Source organism: Anarrhichthys ocellatus, unplaced genomic scaffold, assembly GCF_004355925.1.
Source record: "Anarrhichthys ocellatus isolate YVR2014 unplaced genomic scaffold, GSC_Weel_1.0 scaffold4, whole genome shotgun sequence".
In the NCBI taxonomy this organism is placed as follows: domain Eukaryota; kingdom Metazoa; phylum Chordata; class Actinopteri; order Perciformes; family Anarhichadidae; genus Anarrhichthys; species Anarrhichthys ocellatus.
This window is the reverse complement of record NW_022280034.1, coordinates 4,439,306-4,452,751: the sequence shown is the minus strand read 5'-3', so window position 1 is coordinate 4,452,751 and position 13,446 is coordinate 4,439,306. Positions and strand designations below refer to the sequence as shown.

General features: G+C 43.6%; 1 protein-coding gene across 1 annotated transcript in view; it reads left to right on the top strand.

Annotated features, from left to right (window-relative positions):
* The window catches only part of LOC116381366 (glutamate receptor ionotropic, NMDA 2C-like), a 43,941-nt gene extending 34,543 nt beyond the window's left edge, over positions 1-9,398 (top strand). The window contains exons 12-16 of the mRNA XM_031843460.1: positions 583-812; positions 3,501-3,661; positions 4,244-4,431; positions 5,039-5,271; positions 6,517-9,398. Coding sequence (XP_031699320.1) covers positions 583-812; positions 3,501-3,661; positions 4,244-4,431; positions 5,039-5,271; positions 6,517-8,061 — 2,357 coding nt within the window. The 3' untranslated portion in view covers positions 8,062-9,398. The remainder of the gene's footprint in view (positions 1-582; positions 813-3,500; positions 3,662-4,243; positions 4,432-5,038; positions 5,272-6,516) is intronic.
* Positions 9,399-13,446: the final 4,048 nt, after the last annotated feature.

Genomic DNA, 13,446 nt, shown 5'->3' with positions numbered 1-13,446 from the left:
AAAAATGTTCTGACGGTCAATACATCAATGGAAAAAGTTGTAAACTTAAAGGTTTGTTTCACCAAATTAAAATAAATGTATATGAAATAAATAAAACACATTTTCTCACTCACCTCTAGAGTGAGAAAAGCCAAAAACATAAGAAGATAGTTTTTTAGATTTATTTCTGCTACAATTTACTACTTTTGAAGAACTAATAACATATATTTACATTCGACTGAAAAAGACCACTCGTAGCTGTAGGATGGAAGTAGTGTGATGCTGTTACAGAGCCACAAAAGCCACAGAGGAACGAGGTCGGGGTGGTTCAATGGTTCAACAAAACATCTTATTTTGACTTAGTTTGCGTCTGGTTTCATACAGACCGTCAACACAGGTTTCTTTTCACCTTGACAGTGATTATGAATTAAAACCTTGAGCACTATCTTTTTGGACAGGATTCTCGAAACAAGTTCTTTAAAGAAACACTTCTCCAGAGCCCCTTCTTTTCTCACTGTGGGCTAAAAATGTCTCCATAATGAATACAACACCATGTTACCCAGAAACAGTGTGTCTGACAACCTCCTCCCTCTGTTTCCTCAGCTCCCGGTGGTCCAACGTTCACCATCGGGAAGTCAGTGTGGCTGTTGTGGGGCATTGTTTTCAACAACTCGGTCCCCATTGAAAACCCTAAAGGAACAACCAGTAAGATCATGGTCCTGGTCTGGGCCTTCTTTGCAGTCATCTTCCTGGCCTCTTACACTGCCAACTTGGCCGCCTTCATGATCCAGGAGCAATATATCGACACAGTGTCCGGGCTCTCTGACAAGAAGGTAAGAGACTGAATAAACAACACTAGGATGATTATGTTATGCAGTTATTGAAAGTCCACGCAGACATTCAGAAAGCAGGCTGTCTTTGTGGAGCTGTGAGATATGGAGTGAACCACGTCTTTGTGTTTGAATCCAGCTACATCATCTCTTCTTTTCTCTGCTCATCACTCTGCATCGACTAATAAAACATGAACGGAAGAGACACAAAAGACTCGCCGAAAGCCTTCAAGATGAAGTCGAGTAAAACGACTTTGTTGTGGACGTCTCTGTCCTTTTCCTATCAGTGGGGAGTCCAGTGGCATGAATGACTAATCAATTACTGCCTTCTGTTAATACAGATGGTGTCTGAGTCTCCACTTGTCTCAGTGTAGACTTGTCAGTATTTCGGTCAGTCTATCAATATTCCCCCTGTGCCGTCTCCATCTCTCTTCTAGCTCACACTGTTAAAAAAAGATCGCCAAATGTCAAGCGATTTAAAAACAGTCAAGCCACAGAGGAAAAACAACACCTACAGACTTTTTCTACCACTTAAATTTGTGGCGCGTGCACACACACACACACACACACACACACACACACACACACACACACACACTAAAGCTGGAAACGGGGCCTCAGAGGAGCTTTACAAGAAAGCATATCCTTCTTCACAGATAGCGAAAACAACTCCCCGGCAGGGATCAGCAAGTGCCACCTCAGTGATCTATGGTTGTATTAGCTGACTATATTAACTATATGCAGATGCATTATGTCCCACAGCATAAGGGACTAATATAAATTACCCTGCATAATACAACCTCAGCTGCCCCTTCATTCTGAGATCCGGCACGACAAAGGATTAGGCGGGTTTATGTCTTAGGCTGGCTGGGTACATATCTCGCCGGTTTAAAGGATAAGGCATGCGTGATTCTATATTGTCAATAAATTACATGAAAAGATGACAATCAATGTGTCGATCCGTCTCTCAATACTTTCTATCTTGACTACTTAAGTCCTGATCTAAAGCGTAACCTGATCTAAATAGAACCAAGGATAATCAGACCGGTTGAGCCAAACAAACCCAAATAGGGAAAGAATGACAACAAGGCAGCAGCATATCTAAACTTGTCCATCACCAGGCAAACGGGAATAATGTCTTGTGACGTGGCTCACAAGTAAGACCAGGGTACACAGGGTAAAAGCATACACATGATTAAAACACTTTGAGTAGGGAACTATACTTAAAGTTTAGTGCACAACGAGGACTGCATCTTTAGTTCTCCATCACAAGTCGCTTTTGAAAGGATTCTTTTAAACTATACTTGAAAAAATGAGAACCTAATTCTAATCTTCCCTCGGTGACGCTTGCTTTTAATCGAACAGCTGATTCTAAAAAAAGAGGAGGCGTAGCATCTCAACTGAATCCAATGCAGTTGCAGCTGAAGAGTGATTACATTAACACACACTCACACGCTCACATTGCGATTGGCCCATTCATTTGCGCTCGGCTCAAAAGGTCAATGCTGTAAGCAAGATGAATGGATCTTTCCTGTTTACAGTCTCATTGAGCTCTAACCGGCGTATTTCTGCTTCGTCCTGCGTTAATACGTCAGCTCGCAAAATGTGAACTTCGATCGGGTACAAATTGAACTGGATTAGGATCATCTGCGGGCAGCGAAATAAATTAAACAGATGTGTGCCGACTGAAGTCAGAGTTACTCAAATGGAGGTGAGCTGAATGGTGTCCTGTCCATTCAAACGGCATTGAGTTCGGCTGCTGATTAAATCACTCTTGGAAAAAAAAAATGGAATGACTAAGATGGATTTCATTTAACTGAGTAGTCCCTCGTCCTCTTCACTCCTCTCCACCACATTTATTCACCCTGGTTCCCTTTTTGCTCTTCTGTTTGCTTTTCTCCTTTCTGTACCTTTTACTTTCTCCTCTCATCTCCTCTCAACTCGTCTTTCCTTTCCTCCTCTCATCTCACTTCTTTCCTTTCCTATCCTTCTCTCTCACCTTTTTACTTTACTCTCCCATTTTCTTTTCCTCTGGTTTACTTCCCTTTCCTCCCATCTTTTCTCTTCTCTTTTTTCCTTTCCTTAACTCTTTTATACTCACCTCTTTCCCTTTCTCTCCTCTCCTCTTTCCTTTCCTCTCCTCTTAATTATTTCCTTCTGTTTTCTCTCCTCTTTTCTCATTCTCTCTCTTCTTTCCATTCTTCTCACCGTCCTCTCTTTTCCTTCCCTTTGCTCTTTGTTCTCTCTTCACTTACCTCCCTCCTATTCTTTCTTCCTGCCCCCCTACTCCTTACTCTACTCTCATTCCCCACTCATATCTTTACTTCCTTCTACTCTTTTCCGTTTCTAAAATCTCTGCTCCCTCTTTTCTCTTATGTTGCTTTTCTTCTCCTCCCGGCATCTTTGTCACTATTTCCCTTCTTATCCCATAACCAACCATTTCATCCCTTTCTTTTCGTGCCTTCTTCTTTCTGTCATCTCATCCTCCCTACCATCCTCCCCTATTCTGTCCTCGCTCCCTTCAGTCTCTCTCCTCTCCTTCCATTTTTTCCTTACTCCCTTCTCTCTCTCCCCTATTCTCCTTACCAAACTTCTTCTTCTCTTACCCCCTTCTATTCTCTTGTCTCCCTCTCCTCATCTCTCATATCTTCTCCCCCCTTTCCTTTCCTCTCATCTTGTGTCTCCTTACAGTTCCAGAAACCACATGAGCATTATCCTCCTTTTCGCTTTGGGACCGTCCCAAACGGGAGCACAGAGAGGAATATCCGCAGCAACTACCCCGACATGCACATGCACATGATGAAATACAACCAGAAGGGGGTGGAAGGAGCTCTAGACAGCCTCAAAACCGGGTACAGTTTCACCAACATTTTAACTTTGTTACACAATTAGATAAGAGGTTATATTTACCTGATCCTCCTGCCAGTGAAGACACGAGATGCTACAGTAATAACGATCGTCATTTTGGGTGATACAGCAGAGGTTTGATGCTCTTTGTGATATAGCGACTATTTGTGATTTAGGCCAATTTGATGGGTGTATTTTTAGATGAAAAGAATCATATCTGCTGCAGCTTACTTTGTATAGAGAAGTGCTGTCAAATCTTCACTAAGAACAAGCTCAGAACACTTGAAGCTATTTGCACATTTTGAACCCATTAAGTACAAATTGTGGACACTGTACTTTATATTGCTTGATTGATGTATTTGTGCCAGTGTGGAATGAAAATTAGAACAAACTTGAATAGTTCATCTATCAGTGTGAACACTGTAATATTAGCCATGCTAGCAGCGTGGCTCTTGCAATGTCCGCCAGATGGTCTTTAAGGACTTTGGTGATTCACACGTGTCAATTCTGTTCAATTCTGACACGTGTGTAAGAACTTTGTAAGAGCTAGACATTCTCTCAGACGAAAACAATCCATTTACTTGCAGGAAGCTGGACGCCTTCATCTACGACGCTGCCGTTTTAAACTACATGGCCGGAAAGGACGAAGGCTGCAAGCTGGTGACCATTGGCAGTGGGAAAGTGTTTGCCACCACAGGATACGGCATCGCTCTGCAGAAGGACTCCCGCTGGAAACGGCTTATTGACCTGGCGCTGCTGCAGTTCCTTGGAGACGGTGATCCAAACCTAACAGGATATAATACACAACCCACGCCTGAACACACACACCCGTGTTTTATCTGCTTGTGTTTAATCCTGTCTGACTGGTGCTCTGTATGTCAACCATGGAACTGGCGTCGGTCCAGTTCAGTGTGTGCTGTGTCAGCAGGGAAGTGGGCTTACAGGGAAGTGTTAATATCCTGCAGAACAGCAGGGAGTGTTAGGGATATGATTATTTCCATTGCACACACACATATCCGTCCTACCTGTATACAGACAAACACACTCACCATGAAAGCCACTGTGTGGAATTAATATCTTCCCTCCTCTGTGAGCTTAACAGCACCCCACCCACTAACGCTGAGCTTTCAATGATAAAATAAAAAATGGTGTGTTTATGGTCAACATACGCTAAGTCAGAGATAAAATGTCCCGTACTCCCTGGAGGCCACTTGGGAGAATGCAGCTCAATAGGTGGCGAGCTGTTCAGAGGCCTGGAGGAGGAGCTTATCTGGCAATAATAGCTAATGGAGAGTTCAAGCACTGTACATTATTCTCTTTCAATCGGTGCTTTGTTCTAATGTTGAAATGATTTCTCCTCCCATAAACCTCCGTCCCTCCAGGAGACACCCAGCGCTTGGAGACGGTGTGGTTGTCGGGCATCTGCCAGAACGAGAAGAACGAAGTGATGAGCAGCAAGCTGGACATCGACAACATGGCGGGCGTCTTCTATATGCTGCTAGTGGCCATGGGCCTCAGCCTGCTGGTCTTTGCCTGGGAACACCTGCTTTACTGGAAACTACGACACTCCCTCCGCAAGTCTCACAAACTTGACTGCCTGTTGGCCATCAGCAGGGTGAGATTTGCAAATTTGTCATTTGATTGATTGGTTGTTTTTGGTTTATGGAAGTCGGGTTGAGAAATCGCTTCAGTGATTTTCACACTGATTATTTATTTAAGTGGCTGATTGGCTGGTTGTAATTGGAGTAGTTGAGTAACAGGTCCCCTTGAGTGATTGAACGATTGTCTGGTTGATTATTTTGACTCTTAAGTGGTTGGTTGGTTGGTTGGTTGCTGGCTTTTCTGTCCAATATGCTGTTTTACATGAAGTGGCTTTTATGCGATGATAAATAAGCTCAAATGGATGCGTATCTGCATGTAATTACATGGTATCATTTGAGGGCCTTGTTAAAATATTAGCTAAAATAGCACTGCATTGTTATTTAGAATGAGAGGGGAGGGGAGAGATAAAAGGAATGAAAAGCAGCACTAATTCTGGTGTTTACTCAGCATTTAACTTTGAATGCTTGATGTTCATTTGCAATTAGCATAAATCAGTACCCGGTGTGTTGATGCCTTTGTTTGGGAACATGGTTGCTGAGGCAGAAAGCTCTGGCTGAAGTTGCAGTCAGGGAAATGTCTACGGACACCAGCCTCCTCTGCTCCTCTGCCGTGTAATTACACTATTGTGCCTGGATCGGGGTTTTATCAGATTAGCGGCTAAATGACTATCTGATCATTAATCCGTATGGGGCGGCCCCAAGGGCCAAATTAAATTTGGCTCTTTCAGCATCTCCCAACCAACTGTAAGCAGAGAGCAGTCATGGGATTTGGCTCTGTGTTTGTCCATGCAGTTAGAGACGGTTTGTTCTGCAGGGGACTTAAGGTATGTGTGTGTGTGTGTGTGTGTGTGTGTGTGTGTGTGTGTGTCGTGTCCGTTTATTGGGGCAATCCTCTCAGCTTAAACTGTTTTTCTTTGAGTCCCGGGAGAATGCATAATGAATTTGTGACTAAGTCTTGCCTCAGTGATAAAATAAGATATTAATGAAATCAGTTTTTTATTTTAACTGCCAGTGGGGTTTTTATTAGTTAGAGGTGGAACATCACTTTGAGATGCACAAATTGTTTGAAATGTTTTCTGTGAAATTTTCCCTTGAGGTCCGCTTGGTTGATTCAAGGTTAAACAGTTCGTGGCAAACTATTGATTTAATTACCCATGATTAGATGATTTATACTCTACTTTTCTTTTTCCCACTTCTTCTTCTTCTCCTCATTCTTTCGTTATCTTCCTAATTCTTGGTCATTCTGTTTCATCTCTCAGGGTATTTACAGTTGTTACAATGGTGTGGAGGAACCTGTGCGTTCATCTGGTTTCGCCAAACCAGACCTGACCTCCAACTACGCTCAAGCAAACATGCTGAAGATGCTTCGCACTGCTAAGGACCTGGTCTCCACCACCAATGTTGAGACCTCTCTGGACAACGCCACCAAGACCATACAGCATTTGAGTCGTCATGGCGGCAGCTTGCCTGTTCGAATTCCACAAGTCGCAACGGAGGCCGTGCCCGGAGGATTTGCTTATATCACGGAGAATCACTGCTCCCTAACCCCACCTCTGACCGCTGTTTCCTCTCTGAAACAGCAGAGGGGTCTGACCAGGCCCACGCCACTGCGCTACACGCTCCCGACTCGCTCTACACCATGTCTGTATGACCGGCCACTTCCTGTGTCCAGCCTCAGCAGCCCTCACCTGGCCATGGGTGAGCCGCTTCCTCATCAGCACCCGCACCACTACCAGACGACAGGGAGACTGTACATAGACACCCATCCTCACTCGCCCTACATTCCCTACACAGATCTCCAACTACCTGACATCTACACCTCTCATCCGGTCTCTTCGCCTCAAAACCAGCATCTCCAAGCAGGCTTCTCCCAACGGAAAAGGAGGTCCAAGAGTTTCCAGTGTGAGGATGGGGATTTAGAGAGGAGAAAACACAGGGACCAGGAAAAGAATGACAAAAGTCCCGTCTATCTGAGTGAGCTCAAAGCCAACCACCTCCAAGAGAACCACATCTCTGCCCCCAGTGTGAACTGCATCTACTCAGGGGAGAGGAAGTGTCCTCGGGTAGACAACTACAGCTCCTGGCCCCCAGAGGATCTGATGCTGAGAGGAAGACGCAGGCACCGTCGCCCCTCTTTCCTCAAAGCGACTTGGGGCAGCGAGCAGATGCGGCAGCAGGACGAATCCCAGTCATCCCTGTCCAGCCAATCCCTTACCACCCTGCCAGACCTGTTCCCATGCATTCTTACACCAACCACACCTGCAAAGGCCTACAACCCTGCCCAACTTCGAAACAACCTGTGCCTCGCTAGGAACCAGGCCTACCTCCACATAAGGGAGGACCAGAGGAGGCCCAATGGGCGCAAGGGCCCAAAGCTGCGCTACTCCCATTCCACCCACTTACCCACGTACGGAGAAGCAGTGCGACATGGGACTGGGTTAGGGCGGGGGATGGTACGGAGAGCCACCAGCTTGCTCAGCAGACAGTATACCCACTACCTGAACTCGTACCCTGGACTACCCCTCTACCACGGCCCCCTAGACCTGCAGCACCACAGCCATGCCTCCAGCAGCCACCTCAACACCAGCCCAATGTGCCAGCTGCTGGCTTGTGGTGGCGGGAGATGTGGAAGCCAGCGGGCTCTGCTCTACCAGGACAGTGTGTATGGGGCCTATGGGGTCTATCAGGGTTCCCAGACTGGATCAGAGGTCCTGGCAAGTCAGGGAACAGGGGGCCAGCCTGCAGGGAGCCCCTGCGTACTCCGTCCCTGGCGACGGGTGTCCAGTCTGGAGTCTGAGGTCTGATGTCTGATGGGAGTCCAAAAGGACCTCATAAGATGGATACTGTGAAGTAACATAGGTGAAGACTCTTAAAAATGACTGCTGTGGAGAGGGGAGGGATTCGATTCATGTAAGAGGGAGAGATGTTATAACTTGAATTAAGTGTTGATTTTCTATGTGCCGTTGTATGGTAAAGAATAGAAGTTTGGGACTGCAAAATTTACATATGTTTAGGACTTTTCTGATGTATTCTAGAGTATGATATGAAGACTGTACTGTTACCAATTTATCCTCGAGAACGGTGTGGGAAACTATGGTCAGCAGGTTTTACTCACTTGCTGCTTTCCTACGACGCTTGTGTGTTTTCTGTGCTTTAATGCGCACTAAGATTTACAACAGTCCACAGTGTTGGCGCATGGTTAAAGTATAACCAGAGTTTTAATGCTGTGTGTGTTGTGTATATTTTACTGTGGATGGTTGGGATTCAGTCTTGAGAGTCGTCGAGTAGATTAACTGTTTACAGCTGGGGAGGAATAGCGGAGGAATAAGAGATTGTCTCTTTAAATACAGACACCAAATACAAGCAGCCACTGTAGCAAGATTTGTGAAGACGCACATTTGAAGAGTTTACTTCCAAAATAAGACGTTCAATATCAAAACATTTTGACTCCAGACATAGAAGTGCAGCAGTTTTCTAGAATTAAATAATCATTTTGAGACATTTGTTCATACATTTCAGGTTACGTCTTTAAATATTTACAATGTTTTGGAGCTAAACCCTTCAAGTCGTCATGTATTGATTAGTCAGAGGAAGCGGAGACTTTGTGAAAGCAGTCCATATGAACACAATCTGCAAAATGATGAAAGTATTGGGACAGCACTGACCAGCACTTGGTGTCTTAAACATGGATTTTTCTTCCTCACTGGGTCTCAGTATGAGGCTGCAGTACAGCACAACATCACACAGGGCCTCACAATAAATCAATTCTGCATCTTAATACTATATCGATATAAAGAAAATGTGTTATTTAAGGATGGTTAGTGTCATATTCATGTATTCTACATATGATAGAAATTTATAGTCACTCTTTGCATTTTCTAATCACACTTCTAGCACATTTTTCTTTTTGAAAAGCTGTTGCCGATTTACTTAAATATTTGTTATTGCTGTATTAACTCTTATCAGTTGGCCTATATTAAGATTTTCATCACTTTCTCATTTCCACTCTTTTATATTCCCTCATCATCCCTTTTCCCCCCCTTTAAATGTTAAATGATTAAATTTAAATGAGGTAATTGAAAGATATTCTAGTATCTATATTACCTGGCTCCCTCACCCTGTATTTAATCACTTAGAGCAATTAAAGAGCCTTTTGGATGAACGTGCATGTGTGCCTCTTCTTTGTAGAGCCTTTCTCTTTTGGTCTATGCCTATACTTTGGTGAGAGAAACTCAATTACATGAATTTACTTACTAGAAAATTGGTACCACTGTCATGTCTGTGTGGTAATTGGGAAGCTACAGCCAGCTGGTTAGCCGGTTAGCTTAGCATAAAGATTGGAATGGGGGCGGAACTCTTGGCCCTTTCCAAAGGTAACAAATTACAAATTGTGTTTTTTTTAGGGCGGTTATGTGCGGGGCTATTTTCCGGTCTTCCTGTTATTCCACGGATTATTCAAAAAATAAATAACGTGTTACCTTCGAGGTGCTGTTTGGTGCGTTTTGTTGCATTTTTAGATTGCCAGGATAGCTGTTTGACCTTTTTTCCAGGCTTTATGCTATGCTAAGCTAACCAGCTACTGGCCGTAGCTTCATATTTACAGCACAAATGTAAGAGTGGTATCGATCGTGTCGTCTAACTCTTCAAAGCAAAGATTCACTTTACACATCTACCGTCAAACTTCTGAACCTTCAACAAGTTTTCTGTCGAGTTTGGTGAACCTGACGGCGAAGCAGTCATGGCACGTCTTAAAACTTGTGTCAGCGCTCGCCTAAAGCAAGTTTAGGTGAAGATAAAGTACTCTATATCAAGGTCACCTGTTACCAAGGCAATTACTCTCTCTCTCTCTACGCTCTCGTCATGACGAGATAAGACTCCATTCGGGAGGCCAGATGAGTAATGATGGAGAGTCCGAACATTGAGCGCTTTGATTTTTCCATTACTCTCTGCTTTGTTACTGGAGCATTGCCTCAGATTGGACCATAATATTGATTTAATCCTCCGCTCTGCTACTGATCCCATATTTTTTGAGTTCAAGGTAATTGGACTTCTTTTCATCCCTGAAGAGCAGAAAGGGGCTCAGCACGCTTCCGTAATTAAGACATGGTTGTTGGCCCAACGCAAAGCCTGGATTTACGCAAGTACAGGTGGAATTTTTGATCTTTTTTTGTACAAATATCTGAGATGGAAGAAGAAGAAAAGTATAGTAAGAAGGAGCTGTCTGAGTCCAAAGAGCTTTTTTATTAAGTTAAATGGGTCATCTTTATGGATTCAGCATTTTCTACATCAAACTACATTCACACTGCAAGCCTTGGTGCTCGGATTTATTGTACAGATCAGTTTTCTTTGTTTGACTGCTGACATTTTGTAAATGTGGCCAAAATCAGATTCCAGTACCACAGTTCTGAACTGACTCACATGCGCAATAGAACAATAGATGCGTCACAAACAGCACGATATTGTATGGAACTAGACTGAGTCAGCGTTAACGGGTTCATGCAGGCAAAAACAACCTGAAGAAATAACTTTTTATTCTAGGTTTGTGCAGGCATGTCAAAACTAACACATCAGCTGGATAATTTAAAAAGCACTCACAGAGTCCTTTAGTTCCCCATAACATTTGTACGTCTTTAATGGTACATTTTAAGTATTTCCTTGGTATCCTGTGTGTACTAAATATTTACACAGGCTGTAGTCTGAATCATTATCAAATGTTGACTGTGGAGGTTGGAGGCATTTTGCATGTTCAATATCAATACTGATAAAGTAGAGCATCTCCATGCTGCTCCAAGAGAGAAGAGGAAGTCATTCATTTCAACAGCGATTAGAGAGTAAACACTCCCCAATACGAGGCCAGCTGGGGCTCGATGTCCAAGTGTCATATTTAACTGTTTAATGTCTGTGCAACTGCCAGTTTTAAATCCATGCACATTTCTTATATTTAGTGTTTAGTTAGAATTGTTATGTCATGTTTTTTAGCCATACTGGCAGCAGCCATCACTTTGTTCCAACACCTGTTCAATGCATTGCCATTAAATTTGTTAATGACATTTATGATATTATGATACTTAGATCCCCTGACTTTTTCTCTGCTGCTACCATGAGGCTGATATTTTTATGGTTTTGAGTGAAATGTCTCAACCGCCATTTGATAAATTGCTCTAAAATTTGGTGCAGATAAGCATGTCCTCCTTATGAGTTGTGATCCATGAATTGAGCCAAAATATACATTTGTACTATATTGGTTTGTGACTAAATACTAAAACTACTGACATTCCCTACTTTGTGTTTTGTGCTAAATAACATATGTTTGCTAAACATCAGCATGTTATTATCGTGAGCATGTTAGCATACTGACCTTAGCATTTTGCTCATAACCCCGTTGTTCATTAGCGCCGCCTCACAGAGTTGCTTGTATTTTATTGGCTTGTTAATATGTACGAAGAAAACCTCGTATTGCTCATCGCGTACCATAGACTATGTATTATTTCAGTGTTTTTCTTGAGTGCTTTAATATCAAACACAGTGATTGAGATTCACTGCAGTCATGAAATGCCTGCATGCCTGGACAGATCACAGTGTGTGTGTGTGTGTGTGTGCGTGCGTGTGTCGCGTAGTGGTTGCTTCATCAGAATTGATGAAGGGCCTGTCTTGCCAAAAGATGAAAGATGTGAGTTGAGAATATGAAAACATCAATGGAGCACCTGGGACAGGCTGCTGACACACACACACACACACACACACACACACACACACACACAGAGATACATTAGCAGCAGGACTCTATGCTTATTTACACACAAAAACATGAACACATTGACATATTTTTCTCCAAACATACATACCTAAAACAAACACACTTAGTTGAAATACGGCATCGCAAAGATGGAGGAGGGAAGCAAAGGCAGAGATCAAGAACAAGTATAGGTGCCCAACCAGCATAATCCTATAATCCCATATTCATGTCAGGGGGACACAGGAGTCTATAAGGACCACCCTCGAAGCAAAAATATTATTCATTTATTCACTTACGCGCACACACAGACACACGTCACTTCATAATTTGCCACCAGGGACATCCCACTCTTTTATCTGGCACCTGCATTTGCTCCTTTTAAATAAGATCAATGTCAAAAAGTGAAACTAAACCTGGTGGTCCGAATGATTTTAAGCACACAGATGGTGTTTAAATGTATCTAAGCAACAAAGAGCAACCTTGGCAGGTTTGTCGGCCACAACCAGAGTCACCAGAGGGCTGAGGTCCGGGCTCCTCACACCTCCCGCCTGCGAATAAATTGCTTCACATATCGCGGCAACAGCTCCAGATGCTCTGAGTCACCTTGAGACAAAAGGCTCGCCCGCCCTTCCCCTCATCGGTGAGAGGGAGGAAGGAGAGAGGGAGAAGAGGAGATAAGAAGAAGACGGAAATGTGGGAAGAAATCAAGGGAGGCAGAGAAATATTTGGGACAATGAGGGTGAAGGAGGAGGAAACTAGAGATGGTGTAGGAGATGTCTAAGTATTGTCAGAGGGGGAGAGATAGAATGAGTTACAAGAGAGGAGGAGGGAAGGAGATGAGGTGGCTTTGAGGGGAGATAGAGAGAATAAGGGGAGGTGGAGGGGAAGAGGAGAGGAGAGGGAGAGATAGGAGAGTGGAGGGGAAAAGGGCAGAATAAAGGAAAGCTATTAGGTCAGCTGATAGGAGACCTGGTAGGAAGTGAGCAGAGAAGGATGAACAAAAAGGATTATAAAAACAAATCCAGTTTGATGAGCAAAACCAGGGAAGTATTAGGGAATAAACACCCATGAGCTCCAGCACGTCTTCATTTCCTGCCTGAAAATGTGCAATTTATTTACGATGATAGCCTTATTAAATGGAGATACACAAACCAAACAAACATCATTACTATTTCACTGACATACATGCAGAAACCTGACGTAAATGACTGCCGCTCTGCTTGTTGTGCCTTCCACCATCACATTAACTAAATCATCAAAGCATTACAGCACTCAGACTGTGACAGCTGTCTGTGCATACGAGGACACTTTTTATTGTGCTACAGTACGCAATTTAACTTTGCATTTGGGAATCTGCCGTGCGTGTTTCTGTGTGTGCGTGTGTGTGTTTGTGTGTGTGTGTGCAGAAATTCCTCGCCTATCCGAGACGAGACGATTGGATCTGCCAGCCAGC